Source organism: Platalea leucorodia, assembly GCF_965183815.1.
Source record: "Platalea leucorodia genome assembly, chromosome: 14".
NCBI lineage: Eukaryota > Metazoa > Chordata > Aves > Pelecaniformes > Threskiornithidae > Platalea > Platalea leucorodia.
This window is the reverse complement of record NC_138836.1, coordinates 271,377-294,453: the sequence shown is the minus strand read 5'-3', so window position 1 is coordinate 294,453 and position 23,077 is coordinate 271,377. Positions and strand designations below refer to the sequence as shown.

The following is a 23,077-nucleotide window of genomic DNA, read 5'->3' as shown; positions in this document are numbered from 1 at the left end:
AGAGCGTTCCTAATTACTGTTATTAATTCACAGAAAGAATTAGAGAGCATCTTCCACTTGGTATCTGCAATGTTTAGATATTATTCTCATTATAGTCAGAAACATGAGAGTATAGCAGATCATTTCTAAAACCTCAGGTGTATATCTTCTCTGGAGACATGGACATGTTCTCTGGGGAGAGTTTCAGAAATATGCCAGCCAGTTGTTACAGTCAAATAACCACCCAAAAGCAAAATAATTTTTCTTGTGAAATAGTTGCACAGGAAGGAATTAGCACCATCCAGAGAGTTCATTCAGCCCTACTAGCAGTTTATTTACACATAGTGGAGTCCCCTCCCATCCTCAAGCTGGACAGATCATCTACTTGTTCAAGATAGATGATGACAACACTGTAAAATTTTAATGTTAGGACAGTGTTTTATTCACTCCAATCAATATTTAGGCTAGTTGCTTTATTTCACTTTCTTGAATGAAAAAATTATAATCTCTTAATATTAAGCCTAAATCCTCTGCATGTGAGGATATTGTAGACAAGGTAGGATGCTCTGGCTATTTAAGAGAGTTAAGATCAGTAATGTACTATCAGTGATTTACCAAAAAGTAAGTTAAAATCTGTTGAGATTTCAAGTGGACTTTGGAAGCTTTTTTGCATATTGCATATAGCCAGTACCCAGTCATTACTGAAGCATTTGAAATAGTGTTAAAAACCATGCATGACAACACAAATACTCTTAAAATTAGATCTCAGGCAGTAGAAGAATTCATGAACTAGAGCAGAAGCATATTAACCAAAGATGTCAGATTTAAAAAATTACACCAAGAAGGCATTTTCAGCACTTCAGAGCTCTAAACAGTGTAAAAACCAAATCTGTGAACTACCAAAAAAAACCCTGCATGTTTTCAATTTGACTGTAAGCTAACTGCTAATACATGATTGCAAGCTGAGTGTTACAAAACATTCAAAAAGAAACTAAATGCCTTGAAAAACATGTGCTTACAAAAGATTGCATGCCATGAACGGAAATATTTTTTCACTAACCCGAGTTACTCTCCGCATGAGAAATCACCAGTCAGTAGCTTGTCTTCACCAGAACCAGCAGTGCTGGACATATTTTGGTCATATCCTCCAGGTAATAACAGAAAGCCCCCTACGTGACTTATTGGATGGAAGAATGATCACAAACAACAACTAATGACAGACAGGTGGAAGAAATTAACTCCGGGCAACTGTACCAGTGTAGGCTTTAGAAATATGTCATGTAGCATTTAAAACTGCTAGAAGCATATAAACATTTGTTTGCAGGATAGTCACTGGAAGTAATCTAATGTACTACAATATATCACAAGCCACAAGAGGAGAACTGACTTCTATCCCATATACAGTCCTTCTGGAAAATGTTTTGTGGCTCAACTCAGCTTATCAGCCTCCTTGGCATCTACATTTAAGCAGGTACTTCTCAGACGTGCCTTAGTCAAAGGGTTAAAATGTTTTCCTCAGTAAAAATTTACTGAGTCTATGGGCTCCATCAGTGGTAATTTACATGTGCTGGTTGGTCTCTCCAGTTTTGCAAATAACCAAAAATTATTTCTGATGAGCCCTCCCCTTTCTGAGAGCTCAGGCCAGGCCACTCTGTATAGCCCTAGCGCCCTGAGTCACTTCTGACATTGCTTGTACCTTGCCTGTCATGTTTTCTCTGCTTCTGACATACTGTCCTTGCTCAGCTGCCTCAGCTTTCTCCATCCCTGTTCAGTAAACTCTGATACTAGAGCTGCAGTTCTGCTTCTCCACCTGAGGCTGCTTTGCTCCCAGCTGCAGTTTCTGTCATTTAGTCCTTGAAATGGGGCAGGAGATCTTGCCAATACCGTGATACCATTCTCATTGCTGTGGGTCCTGGCTCAGTCTCAGAGCCTTTTACTGTGCTTCCCACCTCTCCTTGAAAATTGTGTCCCTCCCCAGTGCAGGGACAGGAGACAGAAAAACAGCAAAGGCAACAGGATAAGCCTGGAGCAATTGTCTCTTCAACTCTGGAGATGAAAAATGCAGTTTGCTTGCCTTCCAGGGAAGCTCTGAGACCGCACTGCATCTTAGTGCCTCCCCAACCCTCTTGAACACCCAAATACCCAACCCCTTCCTCTGACACTGTTGAGCTCATTTCCCAGCAGTTCTCTTTAAGCAGTTCATTCACCACTGCTTTGGTTAATTGTGGGGTTGATTCTCTACCCCTCCACACAGTACAACTCATTAAATATATGAATATGAAATGAATATGTCATTTTCCTCAGCTAGGTTTTACTTTTTTTGTTTGTTTTTATTTATGCCAAGGCAAAGAAACCACTTCTACTACTGTTTCCTTTCACAGCTTGTTTTTTTCACAATTGTGGTCATGTTTGCACAGTAGTATTGCTACAGAGAGCTGATGTCAAACGCCAGTTTGCTCATCTCAAACCTCTGTATGTTGTCTGTCTGGGAGTATTGCCCTTTTCTACTAAACCTGCACCTTTTTTCAAAAATGAAAATGTGACAAAAAGTGATTGACTATGGGCACTTTAGTTCCTAGATCGGTATCAAATTTGTTAGGTAATCTTCCCCGGCTTTACGTCCACCTCTGAGCTGGGCTTGTCCAGGGACAAGGACAGAAATGGTCTAAATGCTGCAGGGGACATTTAGACACAATTTGCTTGGTCTTGCTGCTGTCCCTGCACTCAGCAAAGGGGCAGTGCTGCCTTGCCCAGACAGGGATGTGCATGGCCGTAGCTTCATGTCAGGGCCTGCCCCAGAGGAGAGGATGCTGTGGTGATAACATGGCAGTGGGCTGTGCCTGTCAACCCCTCCTGCAGTGGGTCAGCACAGCCCTGGGCCTTCAGGTACCATGCAGGCTCTGGTAGGAGGACCTCCCTGTTTCAACCTGTGAGGAAAGCTGTTCCTCCCTGAACAGCGGCCCTGAAAGGACCCTGACAGTCCTCTGAGAGGACTGAGGGCTTGCCCAGGCCATGGAGAGAGGGGGTGTGGGACCCCCATGAGAGGACATCGGACCCCGCTGGGGCCGTGCTCGTGGGGACATTATACAGGAGCAACAGTGGTGAGACGCCATCTCCTGCTCCAGATTTAGTGAACCCTGTGGTCCTCAGTCCTCACGACTGGGTGCAAGGTGCTGTTCAAAGGATAGCCTGAGCTTCCCCAGTGCCATCTGTTTCTTACCTGTCCCCATTTGACATTTTTAGCTCTTCAGGAATTTTATCTTAGCAACTATGAAAGGATTGCATGAATATACATAGTCTGAAGTGTTCTTTGGTATTTTCTTCAGTGACCAGTTTTTAAAACAAAAACACACCCACATGTAGATTATGTAAATAAAGTGGAAAATATTATGTTGTCTATTGAGGTGCTGTTAGGAGCAGGTTATACTTCATTTTGCAAGAACCTTTGAATTAGGTTTTGCAAGAAACCTTTAAAAAACCTATTTAAAAAAACCCAAACACTAAAAGAAACTGTCCATTCAATAACTAGCATTCATTTGCAACATACATGAAATAGTCTTTAATACCTGGATCAAAACATACAGCAACTGTACAAGGCCCTGATCACAAACATAATTTTATTCAGGTACAGCTATGTGAAGATTGCAGGGTCTGCAATTCACAGACACTTCTCTGCTTACAAGGTAAACCCATCCCTCCACCAGCCACCCAAGGGAGCAGATTTCTCCCTCAGGTCTGGTGCACAGCATTTTACGAGCGACATTTGAAGGGAAATATCCTCTCCCAAGTGGCAGGCTTGGCTTAGCAAGCTGAGATCTCAGCAGAGCTCACCTACAGAGAAGGACAATCCCCTCTGCCTGACTCCGCTCCAGCTATGCATGCTTATCAACAGCAAACAGGCCCTAATCCGTCAAAAACTAAACAAATGCATCAATAAAGAAAAATTCTAGTCTCAGCCTGTCACCAGAAACCACAAGCCAACTCCATCAATCCTGCCTCATAACAAGGCAATTTGATATTTCTCTGGACATGCAAGATTGTTGACTTTCCACAGTGGACCCAGCTCTGGGTTTCTTTCATTTCTCTACATTTTATATACATTATAAAAAAAAGAAAAAGATATTTCACAAGTGATCAAAAAAGCAGAAACAGCTTTGGAAATGAGGCAGGTTTTTCCTTACGCTGAGGAAAGTAGATGATAGTATTTTCAGTTCAGCTACTGCATCAGGTTGCTACGGCAGCTCTCAGAGAGACCTGTGGTCGATTCACGCACAGTCCCAGTTGGCAGAATCTTAATTATCAATAGAGTAAGTGTTGGTTCTGATTAAGTTGTTACGTCTGTAACTGTATGACATATCTTCATATACTTCATTTGGTTTTCTTTTCTGGAAATATTTCTTCATCTGCAAAACAAAACAAACAACCGGTCAGAACAGAGCTTGAAAAGACCCTGACCAAGCAGTCAATTTACATCTTAGGAGTCCATCTGTTTGAAGTGAAAATGTACTTTTAAAATTCCTCTCATAACCCAATGAGGTCTTAGAGGATTAGGTGGAAATTGTCAGCCTATTTATTTAACTTTCTATGGTCAGTCTGATGTAATTTTACTAAAAGTACCTTCAAGATTTCAGTATAACTGTGGCCCCAACATAAATAATGCTTATCCTTAGTTTGCTACTGGTAACACAAGAGACCAGATCCCACAGGGCTGCTTGGCTTTGGCAGAATGATGTTATACTACTGTTTTTTAGCAGTACTGAAGCCATACGTGGAGGGATGAGATAGGAGCCTGGCCTATGAATCATACTCTGTTAATTTTGAGTAATCTTTATGGAGCAGAAGGATCTATCAGAGACAAATAATTTCTGGGCTCTTTCTGCAGACTATTAATGTAAATAATCCCATTACAGGAAAAATTTCTTGGTCACCTTTTTTTCTATAACAGGGCAAAATTGTTCTCTACAGCTACTTTCACATGTCAGGCTATTTTATGACTTTTTGTTGTCCTTGTGTCACCCTCCAAACATTCTCTTACATCTATCACAAGATTGGTATATACAGCTCCATTCCCAATTGACAAAAAGAAAAAAAAAAAGAAGCAAAACAGAATCGTGAGGTGCTCTCTTCAGGGAAATAAGTACAATGCATGGCTGTGTTGTTGACTGCAAGGCTTACTTGAGGTTTGTTATCAAAAGGCAAACATCTAATTTACTAAGAGTTACAGAAACATAAGGAGACACAGTCTTTACTGCCAAGAGTTTACAGTTAGGAGATATTAAACAAAGGCAAAGAGGAGAAAATAGAAAGCTATGATTCCTTAGGTTTATCAAATGTTTGCTTGACTCAGTCACTATTTACAAATAATATCAAAGGCACCTGTTCTCTCAACCCAGATTCAGTTTTGCTCTGGCATGGTAACAGCATACTCACATTGACACGGTAGAAGGTGCAGCATATCAGCGCAGAAAACAGTAGCGCTACCACAATGATAAGACCATAGATGTCCCAGGAACTATTAGTGCAGTCTGTCTGCTCCACTTCTGCATGTGAAATTATGTTATTATTATTAATACGAAGCGGTAGAATTCTATTTTTATTATGAAAAAAATATTTACTAGTCAGTAAGAAATCAGATATCAACAGCATGCTACACAGCTACATTTGTCATCCCATCAGTATTCTCACTGGCATTCCCTGTGCTCTTTGGGAGGCTGGTGATGACTGCAGGTGGCATGTGAAGGGTCAGTGAGGAGAACTCTACAAAGGCGATAGCTTCCATACTACTGATCAGAAGCAGGACCACGCACTCATAACAGAAACAGAAAATGTTTTATTGCAGTATTACAGCAATACGGAGGGCTCGGCCAGGAGTATGTAGGAATTATGTAATAGCTAGGTTTGTCAGGCTCCAAGCAGTACAGCCAGAAGTAGGAGGCTGCTGTGATCTGGAGAATATACACTGAGCAGAACAGCGCTAGTGGAACGGGTTGCAGTTCTCTAAAATCTCAATTAATCCATATCTGAATAACATAATGTCTGGTAATCACCTTGCTGCTTTGATGTGCCACTGTCATTTTCCCCAACTCACATTACTGAGTTGTTGCACCAGTCATGGCTAGTGGCACAGAATGAGACCACGGTCTTTTATGCAGACTGCAGATAGATCCTTTGCAACATTTAGGGCCTATGTAAACCTTATTGTAATTACACAAAGATCTCATCAAAGCTCAATACACAGAGTTAGGCTGCACCAGTAAGATCAAAATTAAGCACCATATTGCTGGTTTTGTCTTCATCTTAGCAAATGGTTGCAATGCCATCCTGCAGAAAAAAAACAAAACCCAAAAAAACAGTCTTTGGAACATATGCTCACAGTGTGCTCAGTGTATAATACAGGTGTGTGAGATTATGTCTGCTATTATCTGTAAATGTCTGAGGACTTGTTCTGCACTCCCTATTGTGACCTATTTTTAAACACAAAGACTTGCTATAGGGAATGGTTTCTAAAAGACATTTATGTCACATTAAGGTCAAAGAACTGATGCTAAAAATACTGATTCATTTCCTAAAACTGACAGATTATTCACAGACACACTGAAGTGTTTGTTGTCCGATTTTGACAATTTTTTTTTATGATGTGGGATTATAGCAAGTTTTCTGTTTTATAATTCCCCTCTGGTTGTGCAAGGCAAATAGAAACATAGTGCCTGTTTCTGTGTCCTAGTACAACAGGGCACAGAGGAGTCTGGGCACACTCTCCAAACTTTCCCAGGTACTGGAAGAAGTCTAGCCATGGATTAGTGCTCTAGCTGTCCTGACTGAAGTTCTGCAAGCTTTTAGTCCGCCTTTTGTATTACAACATGCCTATAATTAGTTATGATTAAACAAGCAAAAGGAGAGTACCTTTAATCAGCATCATGGTGCCACTTCTGTTCACTGAGAGGAAAGAGGAATTTTTCACCACTCCAGCACATACATATATATCACTGTCATTTTTCCATAGGTTATTTAGAGTGATCACTATTTTCTTTTCTTGCTTTGAATACTGCAAGCGATTAGCAAAAGCAGGAAAAATAGTTGAAGCATTCTCACTTGAAACATACAACACTCTTTCAGGTTGCATGTGAGTCTTGAGCAAGAAGATCCCTTCACCTTCATGTGAGCTTTTCAATGCACAGGTAATGTTGACCGACTGTCCTTGCTGAGGATTGACATAAAGTGGTGACTGTTCAACAACTCCACTGGTTTTGGCTAAAAACAAGAGAGATTAATGGCTACCACATACTTAACACAGTGCATTTTCACTAGGGAGCAAATACAAAGACAGAAAGAACAGACCACAGAAATTTAGATAAAATATTTTTTTTTAAAGGCTTCCTTTATGCGTGCCTTGAGAGGAAAGATATACGTCAGTACACCTTGGCATGTTTTCCTGCCCCAGGATCTGAAAATACGACTAACCAAGCAGGTTTACCTGGTTGTAAAGGGTCTCCACCTACCTAAAAAATACACATACTGAACTCTTCTAAGGGAATACAGCTTCATCAGCTTGCCTTTGAGACATGGATCGTTGCCTGCTTTCTTAAGTGAGATTAAGCCATAGAAAGATCTGGATGAAATAATACAATGTGAGTACCATCAATGTTGAAAACGGGCTTCAAAAAGTAGTTATTAACAACTTGCTGTCCAGCTGGGAAGACATTTCACTGAGTTCCTCTGAGGACAGGCCCTGTTCCTTTTGACATTATCATTAACATGGATGAGGGAATGAAGACAGAATTTATCACATTTTTATAAAATATAATTCTGGGAAGGCTGCAGGCATTTTAGAGAAGAGGATCAGAATCAAAAAAAGATATAAGGTAATTTAATAAAATAATTTGGAGAAACAGTACATAATCAACAAGACGGAATTCATTTGAGAAAACACAGTCAAGAAGTTTGAAAAGAGAAGCCTAAGGAAGGACATGATAGGTCTTTGTAGATACAAATGACTATTACTGACCCAGCAATCAATTAGGTCTGCACGCGTTGGGGACAGGAAAGGAAGAAAACCCTGTAATTTTTGGTAAAGATGTTTCAGGTGAGATGGTCTCATCAGAAGGGTAAGTACGTAAAGGAATAAGCTGCCAAAGAGTATTGTGGACTCAACCCTCTTCTAACTAAAAAAGAAAAAAAAGAAAAAGACAGAAAAATTCTTCCCCTAAACAGAAATGACTGCCAAAAGGAGCACTTGTGCCCATTCATCAAAAGCCCATTAAGAAGAGAAAAAAAACACATCCCTTTATCCACTGATGCCCCACTTGCAAACCTTGCCTAGCACCAGCTTCTCAATTTGTCATTTAAGATGAAATAGTAAAAACAAAAGAGATTTGCAAAAACTGCTGCCAAAAAAAGAGGCTCATTGCTTTGCTAGCTATTCGTAAAGATTTGGCTGATGGTTTTGGAAAGACCTATAGGTCCTGTTTCCAAACTGCTGCAGCAACCTATGACGCACATGAAAACCTGTAGCTAGGATTAAATTAGTCATGAATTGATGTTCTAGGGGTTTTCTTAGTACCGTTCTATCTAATGTGTTTTCTTCACCTTTTCAGGGAACAGATCCACACTTTCCTTCAAATCAGTACATTACCTGAGCAGACGTGGGTAAAGTTCTGTCCAACTCTCCCTCCCTTCCAATCTTTGATTTAAAATATATATCTGTATTTATTAATTCATGACATAAAAGATAGAATTGCAATACCTTTCACCAGTACTATGGTTGTCTTCCCAATCAGCTTTTTATGATGGCCTTTGTTTTTAATAAACTTAGTGCATAGGTAGATATTGGAATCAGATTCCTGTACATTGTGCAGAGTTATCCTGAGATTCCTTCCTTCCTCTGAATACTTGATGCGACTAGCCAAAGCAGGAAGGATATATGAAGTACTCTGCTTGGAAACATATATCACATTGACTGGCTGTATACTAGTTGTCAAGTACATTCCCACTTCATTTTCTGAACCTTTCATTGGGCAAGTTATGCTGATGGAGTCTCCTTCCCAAACACTGATAATGTCTGCTGACTGTTCATTTTCTCCACCTAAAAATAAGAAATTATAATATCAGAGTTGTTCTCAATTTATTAATATCGAAGTAGTTTTCAAAAACAACTGCTCCATCAACAGAACTGCTCTGTAAGACTGGACCTTAGTCTTACTATCCTGTATAGATCATCTCTTGGCTGTCCTGAAACCTATAGCGCCTTTCATGCCCTTGACCTGTGCAACTCAATGTCTCCCCAAAGCTTAAAAGGCCTTGGCAAAAAAGTGGCTTCTGTCACTCATCCAAAAAATTTAGTGGGCTCGGTAGATTCCCAGTATGATCCTATTAGTTCTCAAAATACAAGCTTCATTGAACTCAGCCCAATAATTGGAGCTGGTTGAAGATCTAAATCTGGAATTCAAAGGTATCAAAAAATTGCAGAGAATGGAAGAAAATGACACTTTTTTTTTTTTAGAAAGGAGGCTTTAGCAACGTCAGGCAAATGGATAATGTAGCCTCTTAGGAAGAGGACTGCAGAAGGTATAACTCCAGCCTACACTAAGAAAAGAAACAAAGGTATAAAAATATGTAATGAGACCCTTTGAGTTCTCTAATGACCTCAATATCAAAAGAAACTGAACAGTAAGTACTTTTGCAATGAATAGCAAGGAACAGAGGGATCAAATGGGAAACACCTAAAAGAAATTACATTAAAAGCAAGGAAAGAATATAGCATATTACATATCTAGGACAAACATAGTATAGAAAAGGGAGAATCATTCAGTGTTGACAAGCAAATTAAGGATCCCTACATACTTAAAAAAAATTGTTTTAATAAGGGAACAAACACAGAAGTCAAACACAGAAAGACTAGATTGTGGGAATTTAGATACAGTAGGTTAATCCAACCTGACCAGGCATGAGAACATTGCTCCTACAACACTTAAAGAAGGAATTAAGGCAACCCAGGAGTTGTCAGCAATTACCTTCCAAAGCAGCAGAGAAATGAGGTGATGGAGAAGGCTGGAGAGGCACAGAGCACTCAGCCTTTACAAGTGGGGAAGGAAAGCCCAGGAAGGAAAGCCTAGGAAATCCCTCTCCATCAGCCTAAAATTAGTATTTCTAAGCTCACCCACGCTTACATGATCTAATAACACATGCAGCTAATGACAAGCAGCCGCAGCCCATCAATAGTTTTCTCCAAAAGATCAGGATAGGAGTTCAAGAGTTAAATTATCTTTGCAGAAATCAGTATTGACTCCTCCACAACCACTAACTAAAGACTAGCAAAGACACTCAAAATAAATATTCTCACCAGTTTCACTGTGTCTTCCTTTCAGACATGCTGACTTATGGATAATATTTTTTTCTCAAGTCACTGTCCTTTCCAGTTATTGTCAATGGTTATGGGGGGAAAAAGGGCTGACTGTTTAGAGACATCTTTTTCCTCAGCCTGTTCTCCTCAGAGATTCACACTGTTTTCCCCAAGCATGGCTCCAGCATGTACTCTCAACAGCTACAACAATATTCACCAACAGATATTTCTAGTAAGGTTTTATTACACCTTCAATAATTATGTCCCTAGTAAATATCAATATTCATTTCTACCCAGTAGTGGGCTCCCCCTGTCAACCTTAACAACACAGATATAGTTCACGTTCAATTTCTGTCAAAACAGCTTCCACTCTTTCTACAGGGAGTAATTTCTGTATAGAAAAGTTCTGATCACAATTTTTCATTTTTTTCTAAAAACTCATTCTATAAATTCAGAGAATGTTTTTCAAAGTTCCACCCATTTTTGCTAACAGTGAACTTGCCAAGAACCTGAGACAATAGACTCGGGGGGGGGGGGGGGGGGGGGGGGGCAGAAAAATATTGAAACTTGTGAAATGTAAGAGCATCTATGCTGTACGTACCATTCTGGCCAGGGAAGCATGGGAGAAGCAGAAGAGAGAGAGATGCAGTTGAAAGACATGATATCCACAGCATTTTCAAAGGTCCTTTTAGTTGTACTCTATTATCTGACTGATAAGAAAGTCAGAAAGACCTGAAGAAAGGGTTATATGCCACAAGTTGACCTGTTGTCTTCCAGCTACATCAGCTGTCTACTAGAAGTTAGCAACATGCCTCTTTTGCCTCAATATCACAACAAATGTGACAGAGAGGGGGAAGAGAGATTTCTCTCGAGAGGTGCATCTTGGTTTTGACTTCACACTTAACACGCCCATGGTTTCCTACTACTGAACAACCCCCCATCTTGAGGGCAGGATTCGAAAGAGTCTCTATGGTGAGCCCCTACCTTCCCTTTACAGTCAACTGAGAAAAGATAGGCTCAAATTTGCTCTTTGCAGTGCCAAAGTCAGGCAATAATCTCCCTGTTGCGGCCTTACTGGAAGTGTAGGCGCTTGGTACAATCAATTCAGTCTGTCAGTGTTCCCACAGGCTTAGCAGGCTGCCTGGTTGGTGGCTTCAAATGCAGAAGTCTTGGCTTTGTAAGGAGCAAGTAGATGAGAGATGCTCCATTACTTCACATAAACCTTAAATTATTATACAAACCCTGCTCACAAAACTGCAGGTTTGATCTGCATCTTGGCAATGACAATGTGCATAATTTCCGAACAACAGCACGGTATGTACCTCTTGTGTGCCTCCTGGCTTCATACCTAATAACACATTCTGTAGTGTCTGCAGTACACAAGAGCTGCTAACCACCAGCAAAAGGGAATCTCAGCTACAGTTCACATGTAGCTCCTGCTCCCTCTCTGATATGATGAAAAGCTCTTCCTGCAGGCACTTCTCCCTGTGTGAATACATAGAGAAAGGGGGTGTTCTCAAAGAATTTCTTGAATGCTTGAAAGCTTAGAAATTTCATCACTGATTGTAAAGAAAACAGAGTTCAGGCAGGTTGTGAAACGAGCTTTCAAGTAGCCCTACAAAGGCTCACTACTAGACACAAAAGCAGATACTAGGAGACATTTCTTACTCCCCGTCTTTGCTTTTGCAATATTTAAGAAGTGAACCATGACAATAACACTGGATTATGAGTTTGGGAATCATGTGATGGTGATGCTTTGTAAAGGAGATTAACATAACAGATAACAATACAATCAACACAAGATTACCAATGAATAGCCAGTTTTTAAGCTGATGTTTTATTGTGATGACTATAACAACACAAAACAAAAGAAAAAAATCTTTAAAATGAAATTACAACTATCAAATTATGGCATTTTGTGAGTCAGACTGCTTAGTATCTTTAGTCTTTTTTTTATTTCATAAACAAACATTTGCCCATATTTGTATATTGCAAAACCACACAATGCAGTTGCTTAGAACAAAAACTGTAGATCTTTAAAGCTATTTATAACAGCTTTTCCTGAGATTTGGGATGATTGGTGTCTACCAGCACAACACAACTCAGGAGTGGCAAAGTGAAACAGTTGGTAGTGATGCCTCTGAATATCACAATCTGCATAATCATCAGCAGAAAGAAGAGATGTAAAGGAAAGTGCGCTTGAGTGAGCCATAAAGACCAGTCTGTGACTTGTGTCTTGTGACTAATTTAGCTAAGCAACTGTCACTGGGCAGAGATGTTCATATAACCTTTCTTCTCAAAACAGTCCAGCTCTCTGGCACCAACTGGTGTTAAAGAATAGGAATTAAATCTGCACATCATTAAACCTGAATCTCTCAAGTTAATACAACGCGAGTTCTCAAATACCACTTTGCCCCTTTTCCAAAGAACTCAAAAACTCTGTTTATACCAAAACCACCTAGTGTCAGCCATCAATTTGAACACCATATATACACACACACGCAGATTTTTCCACACATAGACATAGGCACATTTGTTTTTCTCATTAAAAGACCATAGAAAAGAATTGCCATGGCCTTCAATTTTAAGACAGTATTTTTCTAGGTATACAGAAATAATGCATACATCACGGGAAGTCTCCAGAAGCACAGTATACAGCTTGATTGCATAAGCTGGAGCACTTGGCACTTCCTCAAAGGCACCCACAGCAACGACTTACAGCAGAGGGAAACAGAACCAAAAGCAACACCCATGACAGCTGCACTGGGGTCAAAGAGTGAAAGGCCCATGCCTGATTTGAGCGCTCCTTTCCCAGGCTATAGCAGCAGATATGCTATTTCCTCCAAAAAAGATGGCTTTTATTCCAAAAAAACCCTTCCTCACTCCTTTTAGACATAGCTCTACTCTGTCAAAAGTTTACAGCAGTCCTGTTCTGGGAAAAAACAGGAACTGCAATTGTGCTAATGCGCTGTATAAAGACGAAAAGTCTTTCTCCTTCTATCTCTAAATCCTTGTGCAGTCTGGAGTCTTTACAGGTAACCTTAGCTTTGGCTTATTGAATAAACATAACATTCATCATGATATAACAGAGTTCACAAATGGATCGGTCAAATTAACATACTCGGTAAATACCTACAATCCTTTGAATAGCTAGGGACTGTCATCTCTTCATGAAGTTTTGTCTGCATTCCACCACATTAAAACTGAAAAGACAAAATCCCAGAAATAAGCTGAGAACTGAGGTAAAAGGGTATCTTAGATCAGCCTGAGTGTAAAGCCCTGATTGGGGAAGGAAAAAAACCCCCGACCCATAACAGCACTAGTCTCCTGTGCCAAACAAGAGCCAAATTTAAGCACAGAGGCTTTCCTGTATTTCTAAAATTAATTAATAACATATTTTTGGCTGTCTTTCATTATGAACTTTTCCCTTTAGATTTGACTGTAGCAAATTTCAAGAGTCACACAACATCCTACCTCCTTTGAGATTTCCTGCTGCAAGTTTCATGGATCCGCTTTTCCAGTTGCGCTGCTGCTGATTTTTGCTCAAAAGCCTAATACTAGATTAGGTCTAATGCAAACTTTTGATGATTTATTCAAATCAAGTGTGAATGATAAATAATTTGATGACATACTGCCTGTGAACTACCAAAAATCCCTGAAGTGCAGTATTCATCACATACTGTCTGCATGCAGGATACCCAAATCAGTCTTCAGATGCAGAAATATTGTAGTCTTTGCTGATAAGGAAACAGAGCAGGTACATCAATATGCTTTCCTGTCCACTGGAGTTACTGTTGAAAGTGTTCTACACTAAAATTGCCAGTATTATGACCTAATTTGTCAGGGAGATTGATATCATAATTCTGTTCAGCCTGGGAAGGGGCTATGGCCTCCATGACCCAACGCTGTTTAAGAGGGAGCTGGATATAGCCCTCCCATCCACCCTTGCACAGGAATGGGCACGCAGAGATGTCCTCAACCTGCAGGTGGTTGCAAGATCAAACGTCTGTTCAAAAGGCCAAACCTCTCTAATTCAACAAACCAGTCACCTGTACAAAATGCTTTTTTGGATCTAGAGACCACCTGGGAATTAAAAAAAATAAAGACCTATGGGCATGCTGTCATGTTCTGAAATGCAAGACATGCAGAGAGCATGTTCCTCAGGGTTCAACACATCCTTCCTGAGCACAGATACAGTTCTCTGAAGAATTTCAGATGAACTGATAGTTTCAATCACAAAAACCATTGAGAAAATTCAGCTGGTTTAAACCTGGGCCAGCCACACAACTGCTGTTCTCAGCAAAGCACCAAGAGAGGATGGGAGATCCAAGGAGCTTCTTGTGTTGTTTGCGAAGGCCTGGAGCTGGATGACTGTGGCATTCAGTCCTCAGCGAACGCATGGATTTGGTGAAGGTACATTTGTGAAAACTACCATGAGGTCTCGTATAAAATAAGCATCTGTTTCTTCAGCTGAACACTTTACATCATTACTGAGGAGTATACTGCTGGCATAGAGGCCTGGTTTTCTCATTTGTAGATGTTTTTCAAATAGGTGTGAGGTTTCACACGTCAAGAGCTCATTTGGGTTTTTATAACAGCTGCAGAATTGAAGGAAAAATGTCTGCGAGGCCACGAAAGGCACAGGTTGATTTCAGGCTTGGAAATCTGGAGTGTGAAGCCCTCCAGGCAGCTGGCCTGTCCCATCTGCTCCTGGACTACCTCTTGCTCTGAAAGGTGAAAGGATTGCAGCTTCATTGCCCAGCGATTTCATGGCATCTCCGCTGAAACCCTGCCCTGGTTGCTGTGGCCCATCAGCCTTTGCCCTAGAGGGGCTCTAGGACAGGCCTAAAACATCACCAAGCGTTACACCACAGGGCAAGACCTCAGGAGAGCACTAGTGGTAAATTTCGACACATTTAGGAAAATATTCTTTCTTAAATTAAAATTGGCTCTTTAGTGGGCAGAGCTGTGAGTGGGAACCATTCACCTAAAGGACCTGTCAGCCCACATCTGGATGTTCAGCAGTCTCCTGGGCTGGGATATGTCTCTACAGGGCAAGCTGCACAGCAATGTTACAGTCTGAGACTACTCCAAGGAACTGGATCCCACTGAGGTAAGGCTGAGCAGTACAATTGCTTGGCTGTATTACTGTAGCAGTGAGGAAATTTATTCTGTCCTTATTTTTCATAATAAAACCAGCTGACTGAGGACTACACAATGGCACCAAATGCAGAGGTGGAGTTCATACCAGCTGTTAGCCCAGCCTCTCCTTCACAGTGAATATCATTTAGCAACCTCATAAACAATGTTATGGAAATGAGATCCAGAAAGAAAACCCTGTATGGTTTTTCCACTACCAGCACAGCCTGTAAGGCACGTTACCCGTAGGAAACAACATTTTGTCAGACTGTACCTTGACCATTTGGTCTCTGTTGAACACAATACATTGCCAGTGCTGCTGCGCAAACCCCAAGAATCAGTACTGGGGTGATGATGCCAATGCTGCTCTTTTTGCTCATTGAAAATTGAAGATTACCTGCAGAGTAGAAGAAAATAAAGAGTCCAAGTGAATCAACCAGGTGTGCCAGAAAATGAGCCTGCCTCATAAGCATCAGCTAGGAAGAATTGGGCCTGGTGCTTCTGCAATGTACCTCACAAAAGCTGACAATGAGAGAAGGAACTGATGAACGAGAGAACAAATAGCCTCTGGCTTAGGATACCTTAATGAAGATGCTTGTAACCAAAAAAATGACTCTATCAATATTTGAAGCTGATCTTTGACTCTCCACCACAACAGATACCTTTGAATATCTGTCTCATCTGAAATAAACAAAAATAAGACATGCGAGACCTTGTATCCTGAAAATAGAAGGTCAATAGCTCTGTGAAGTCTTTTAGTGATCTTACTATTTTTAGCCAGTTTTTCTGCTAAAACAAGACATGCAGTAAGCAGAAAATAAAAGCTGGAAGAACGTTTTTCAGGGTAGCATCATTCTGGATGGTGTCTGGATAGTGTGCATTTCAGAAACGGATCTGGTAAGGAAAAGACATTCAGCGACATAATACGTGCTTAATGATGGGTTCAAAGGCCACTAAGGAAATCCATTTTGTCCATTTTTTTTAAAGACCTCAATGCAGAGGATATCTAGAAAGGGTATTTTAATACTTATCTAATTTGGAAGATAAATAATAGAATTGCCTAGCACATATTCAAAAATTACAAAAAAAAACCCAAACAAACAAACAAAAAAACCCCAAACACCACAGCAAAAAGCGAAGAGCCATAAACCCTACCGAGGACTCTCCCCAGAAAAGGATAAACAGTGTTTACTTGTCTCAAGCAAAGATGTCCTATTTGTCCATAACCTAAGGAAGATGACGGGGATTTCTACAGTGAAAGAAATTTGGAAATAAAAATAACTCTGTGTTACAAACGTCCTCTTAGTCTGGAAGTAAAGTCTCATTTATCATTTACTGGTAAGTGGAATTCTTGAAAACTTGTTGCCCACCCATCACATACCGCCTTCCCTCAGCATCCCTGTATCTATAGCTATATAGCTACAGTTACAGAAACCTATATCTATGGACATATATTTCCAGGACTGGGCACCTAATGGGCTAGGGGAAAGCCTCTCAGTTTGGATGGCTACAGCATGTGTGGGTCCAAGGTATGAATGTATAGTACGTCCGCCCCCCTCCATGTAAAACTGTTCACATCAAGCTGTCTGGGCAAAACTCTCTCAAAGCAAAAGGCAAACAAACACGTTAAGAGATTAACCTAGATTTTCCTCATCAGTGATGCTGGCTGTTGATTTTACGGTTTTCTCATTCGACATTTTAGTGTAGCACTTCAGGGCAGGGCTGGGCTCCGAGAGTTTTGTCTCTGCTTCACAGCAAATTTTAATGTTACCCCTCACATCTTCTGAGGAAGCTGAAAGATAAAAGAAGTTTTAATTATAAATATGGATCATTTATAAGATCTTCAATCAAGGGTTAAAAAGGTCAAAGAGGTTAATAGGTTAAAAAAGTGGATCCTTCATGTACCACAAAAAATTGGAGATGTCTACAATCATATTTAATCATCATCATATTTAATATCATATTTGCCATCTCATCTAGACTGTGCTCTTGCCTAGAAAGGTTGGACCAGATGATCCTTGAGGTCCCTTCCAACCTGGTATTCTATGATTCTATGATGATTAATTCACCAACTGTTCAGATCAACCTGTCATCCTTTAGATTTTCTTCTCACTGAAGCTGACAAACTGTTCTATGAACCAATAATGGAAATATTCACATTTGAAGAATGCAAAAGACTTTTCACATGTAATTAAGAACACCAAAACATTTGTAAAAAGCGTATCATTAGCTTTTTGCATTTAAATTCTATTCAAATAATAATTATGACAAAATTTTGCACCTTCCATTTACCCACAGGAACCAAGGAAGAGGAACAAGCAAGACCAGCAGCTGTATAAATCTCAGAGACCCTGGAGTGCATCTCCCGCCTAGCCTGCATGCCACTATGCCATTATATAACTTACTCCTCTTCTAAGAGGTGGGAAATGCAAAGACCATTATCTTGAAAACTCTGTCCTACCTACACATCCCACACTCAACACATTCATCTGTTACCCTCTGAAGGGATATAGGCATCTATGTCTACAGCAATTTCCAGTTTTCACTATGGACGTTTTAGTGCCATCCAAGCTTTACACAGTGGTAACAGCATGTAGATATTTTGCAGTGGTAAGCATAAATCCAGGACAGAAATGGTTTACTGTGGTCAGAAATTAAATGCACAAGGAATTGTTAGGATGAACAAAAGCATATGTAGGTTAAGAATTTTTTCTTGTTTTCTTCTGTCAGCAATAAGATTAGAAAGGACGCTCCAAGTCTAACAAGAGAGGTGATGAAAGTTGCTTTTAGAGAATCGTCTACAACTAGGAAGGTAAAGCCAAATATATATTCAATCAGATGTTAACTGGTGAAATGGCATTGACTTGGATGGAGTTCAACTAAGTTACACCTGTGCAACCTGATCCACCATGAAGTTTTGACCTCTTGGAACCACTTGCTACATGTACTGACAGGCATTTTTATCTCTGAATTTGACAGTTTTATGAGAAATCCAGGAGGTATCCTTCCAACTATTTACTGAATTGTACAGAAGAGCAGCACAGAATGGCTCTTTAGGCTAGACCTGGATTTCAGTGTGTACTGACTGAAGTAGATGGGATTCATACATTGCAAACTGGCACAGATTTTGACGGTGAGAATTGCGGTTGCAAAAAAAAAAAAAAAGTAACTTTATGAATCAGGGTAACGTGAATTTATCTGAATCTCTACTAGTGTAGTTTTAGGCAGTGTTTGACATGAGAGAATTTAATTTATTTTTGTGAATGACTTAATGACTTTTTTCACAAAAGAAACTAATTTTGACAAGTTAGTTTACTCATTAACCTCACTGTCTACCCAAATATATAACAGTTCTGTTTCATAATGAGAAATACGTTTTCCATGTGTTGATAGCCATGCTCCCAGTAGAGCATACCTCCAGAATTCAGGATGCCACATGAGTCTCCTGCTCCCATGGCTTTCTCCCAGAAGATGGCATAAATTCCTTCAGGAAAAGTATTTTCTTGCTGAAAGCACATACTGATGTGTGTTTCATTGGTCTCCAACTCAATTATTTCATTTGAAAATTTCTCACTTCGTGTTTCACCAATTTTTACAAAGTCTTCGTAATTGGATGATTTGCATGTGTCTCTCTTACAGTCTTTACAGTGGTAGACTGTCACACATGTTTTGCCAAAGGAAGAGTCTTGTGTCCCCTCAGCAGGGTTGTCACTGGGCATGGCAATATCTAAATGAGAAAACAAAGAAAAATTATTTTCTAACAGTTTTCTCCAGTATTGGTCCACAGTATTGGTCCACAGTATTTTCACCAGTACTGGTGGACAAACCTGGTCATGGCTTAGGAGACATTGTCTGCCAATGGGCAATTTTTATATGGTACTGGGCCCAGTCCTCAAAATAATTTTGGGGGTAGAAATACAACACAATTCCCCCACTGCTGCCACTGGGGTCCTAACTAGGAAGCTGACAGCTTCAGAAGTCAGTTGAAAGACATTTCTCTTGTTGAGCTAAGAGGTCCTCTGCCCAGACAGGCTCAGATGAATCATTCATTCTTATTTTCTTTCCTTCCAAAACTCCTTGGCACAATCCTATCAGGTATAACTCCAGCAGACATCCAGATCCCAGGACAAATAAAGTTCACAGCTGAGCTGCCAGACTACATACAGCTGGATGCAGTGTCCCAGGTCACTGCCACTGATTCAGTTCAGTATTCCTGCAGGCAACAGTTTTACAGCCAAGCCAAAATGCACCAGCAGCCTGGCTGAAGTGCTGGAATATGCCAAGAGCTGACAAAGGGGTTTTACTCATTCAGACTGCCCTGGTAAAGAGCCAGTCCTCTGAGAGAAGACTCACCTCATCTGACTTCAGACAGATCCAAAAAGTTACCCTTCCCAAGTTAGGCGATTACGACAGGTCAAATGAATCAACCTTCACCTTCCTAATTTCTTTTCTCACCTTAGTGGTTTTGTGGACTTAGTTTTAACTGGACACAACTGAGCTTTCTAATAACAGTTTAAAAGTTTTTAGCTACTAACATGCAGTGAAAAGCACTGAGATCAAACAAGGAGACTCACTTGGACGGGGAGCTGGAACAGTCAGAAGCAGGAAACATAGCCACGTGAAGGGGTGAGGATCCATCAGGCTGCCCTGTGTACTCAGCTCCAGCAGTTATTGGATGTTCTCCTAGATCTTCCACAATCCCAGGGCAGGCTCACCAGGCTCCTCCCTCAGTCATCTCCCTGTTTGAACATTAAATATAGTGTTTAACACTCATTATCTTTCTTATTATCTTTCTCCAGCCCAAAAGAAAGCAACTTCCAGGCCAAGTGCATAAAGCTTCTTCTAGCCAAGACAGCTGGAATACAGGCAAAGAAAGACTCATGCTGCTCAGCTGCTACTGCACTCCGAGATGGCTTTTGCAAATGCCAAACTCCCATCCCTTTCCATCTCTAGGTCAATCATGGCGGTAGAAGACACATGGTCTTTCTGCAGGGAAAGGAAAATCCCTTCTGAGCCTGCTGGGCAGGAGGCTCCATGCCCAAGTTCTCCAGGCTCCTCAAGGCAGTGGCCCTGCACACATCACTCAGTAGTACAGGCAACAAATAACGTTTTGACTTGCTGTCACTTCCAAAATGCACAAAAAAATAGACAAGTTTTGTGCTGAATGTTTTGCTTGACCTAAGATGAAATATTTGTTGTCAAATTGAATTTTAATTTAGAAAACCTGATGGGAAATATCTGTTCAAATTAAATGAACAAACAAAAGCTTAGTATTTCTTCTCAAAAAATGTCTTGGATTTAGTCAGAAATACAACCTCAACCATTTCAATGAAACTGTCATGAATTTGTGAAATATGTTTCAGTAAAACACAAGTTTCACTTTCCAAAGAAGGAAGAAAAAAAAAAAAAAATCTGAAAAAATCACCTAACTTTCCTTGCTAGCCTAGCTCTGGAAGACACAAACTGCTTTGTTCCTAGGAGCTTTTCATTAGAAGCTTTCATTAAAACAACTTCTTTTGGTATGTCACTACCCAAGACATACCTTGAGGAAGTTTCCAAATTAATTATGCATTAATTCCTAATCAGCAGAAGTTAATAATTGCTGTCTCTCGTGATATGTGCTAGTCTAGAGCTGCTGAGAGTCCCACCCCAATTTCCAGGAACAGATGAGACAGGAGGAACACAACCTGCAAAACGAGTTCTTTCCAGCTGCCAACAGGCACAGGAGGCAATCTTTGAGACCATCTGCAAAATTTCCTGTGGAATAAAATCTGGGGCCCTTCCGCAGTGCCCCAAGCTCTGCACACCCCACACACAGGGCCCAAGCCCAGGACATGCTGGACCAAGCCCAGGTCCTTGCGCTGCTCTATGTGCACCCACAAAGGTGTGATCCTTCCACTTCACACCACACAAGGGACAAATTCTTCCGTTTTATGCACAGTGCTCCTTCTCACTTACACAATCTTGCAAGAATGTCTTCTTGCCCCACCAAGTATTAACAACACTCAAATGAGCTCAGCATCTTTTCTCATCCTCTTTCCACATATCTAAAAACAGTTCCTATCTTTTTTATTTTTGGTGGTTTTTTGTTTTGTTTTGTTTTTTTTCCAAAACAGATCATTCAGTACCACTTCACACATTACTCACTTTATCTTGTTTCCTGCTTTGCAAAGCACCAGTCAACAATGCCTGTCCCCCTCCTCCCCTGCAGGCAAGCAGAGTGGCAAGGGACTGTCATCAACCTTAGAATCATTAAATCACAGAATCATGGGGGTTGGAAAAGACCTTTAAGATCATCGAGTCCAACCGTTAGCCTAGCACTGCCAAGTCCACCACTAAACCATGTCTCTAAGCACCACATCTACACATCTTTTAAATACCTCCAGAGTATTATACCTCCTTGTCCTCCTCGGAGCATGTTCGCCAGCCTGATGCAGTCCTCACAGACCAGTTGCAGCACATCTGGCAGAGTTATTTGTCCAGAGGTTAAGGACAATAATTGTTTTGGTTCCCCCTCCCCCCCCCCCCAGTAATTTTCAGCCCAAGGTCTGTATCTTCTGTCCTCATTCATTCTGTCTTCTCTTTTGTGGTCTTCTTCCTTCATCCTTGCCCCTCCTCTCATTCTGCTCAAAGAACATCTCCCTTCCTCTTCTCTCTGATGATGTTCCTTCCTACTTCCCTTCTTCTCTTCATTTTCAAAAGCCAGAACACTGTGCACCAAATCTCTATTCCCTCCCGCTGGTATGTCATATAATCCTCTTTTTTGGCAGGTTTCTGAGAGTCTTTAGCTGTCTTGACCACCTCCTGCCGTCAGTTTTAAACTTATTTTAACAATGAAACACTCAAGTTTAAAATGAAACATGCTCTTTGGATAGAAAATATTTTTCATCAAGGTTTTTGCCTGCTTGCCTTTCTTTTCAAGGCAATACAAACCTTGACTTTCAGAGCTACTGAAGTTGTCTATACAGCTGTAACAAAGCAATGCCAGACCCTAAAAGTAGATCAGCTGCAAGCAGTAGATAAGTAAAGTAGCAACCACAAGGATCTGGAGCTCCTTCACCAAACATTCACACCCAGCTGAGGAGCTTTTCCCCAGGTCAGACCTGACCCCATGGAACAAGCCAACCTGAGATCACTGGCAGGAGGAAGCAGATTCAACCAGAAACCAAAAGTTGTAGAGCCCTAACAAGGTCTTCTGGTTTTGTTTTTGAAAGGATCTATTTGAGTAAAAATCACTACCTGAAACTCTCCTGCTTTTTTTTCTCCCGCAACTTCATAACAAACACAACTCCAATGTTTACCAAGACAAGAAAGTCAGTCAGTCATTAACACAATAGCAGGAAGGGTCCTCTCTCAAAGTTAAAAGCTAACAACCTAGAATATTCTGGTTAGACACCTGCATTTTCCTACTCCAGCACAAGATAAAACAGCTCACTGCCTTTCTAGTGTGCATCCTCAGACTTACCAACCTCTGTCTCCGGCACAGCTCAGCTGAGGCTGACACTTCAGTGGGGACCCCCATTGTGACAAGCACAGAGCTGTGGCAGGGGGTCACCCAAAGCCCCAGCAATAGGAGATGGCAGAGCAGGGCTGCTGCCCTGGGGTTTAGATATGCTTCAC

General features: G+C 40.8%; 1 protein-coding gene across 1 annotated transcript; it reads right to left on the bottom strand.

The window, feature by feature from the left end:
* Window positions 1-4,137: 4,137 nt before the first annotated feature.
* On the bottom strand, window positions 4,138-21,908 carry LOC309597245 (uncharacterized protein). The gene is made up of 8 exons (XM_082326480.1): window positions 21,854-21,908; window positions 20,032-20,196; window positions 18,873-19,184; window positions 17,097-17,249; window positions 15,732-15,854; window positions 6,883-7,230; window positions 5,410-5,519; window positions 4,138-4,382 (listed from the first exon to the last, which is right to left on the bottom strand). The coding sequence occupies exons 2-8, from the start codon at window positions 20,093-20,095 to the stop codon at window positions 4,272-4,274; spliced, it is 1,221 nt and encodes a 406-aa protein (XP_082182606.1). The 5' UTR covers window positions 20,096-20,196; window positions 21,854-21,908; the 3' UTR covers window positions 4,138-4,271.
* Between the last annotated feature and the right edge of the window lie 1,169 nt (window positions 21,909-23,077).

Bases quoted from the DNA above. Each gene is read 5' to 3' on its own strand.
- LOC309597245 (XM_082326480.1), bottom strand. From the start codon at position 20,095: ATGGATCCTCACCCCTTCACGTGGCTATGTTTCCTGCTTCTGACTGTT. The intron at 19,185-20,031 runs GTGAGTCTCCTT...TTTCTCATTTAG, and splicing joins TGTTCCAGCTCCCCGTCCAA to ATATTGCCATGCCCAGTGAC. The intron at 4,383-5,409 runs GTGAGTATGCTG...TTTGTTTTGCAG, and splicing joins GCACCTTCTACCGTGTCAAT to ATGAAGAAATATTTCCAGAA.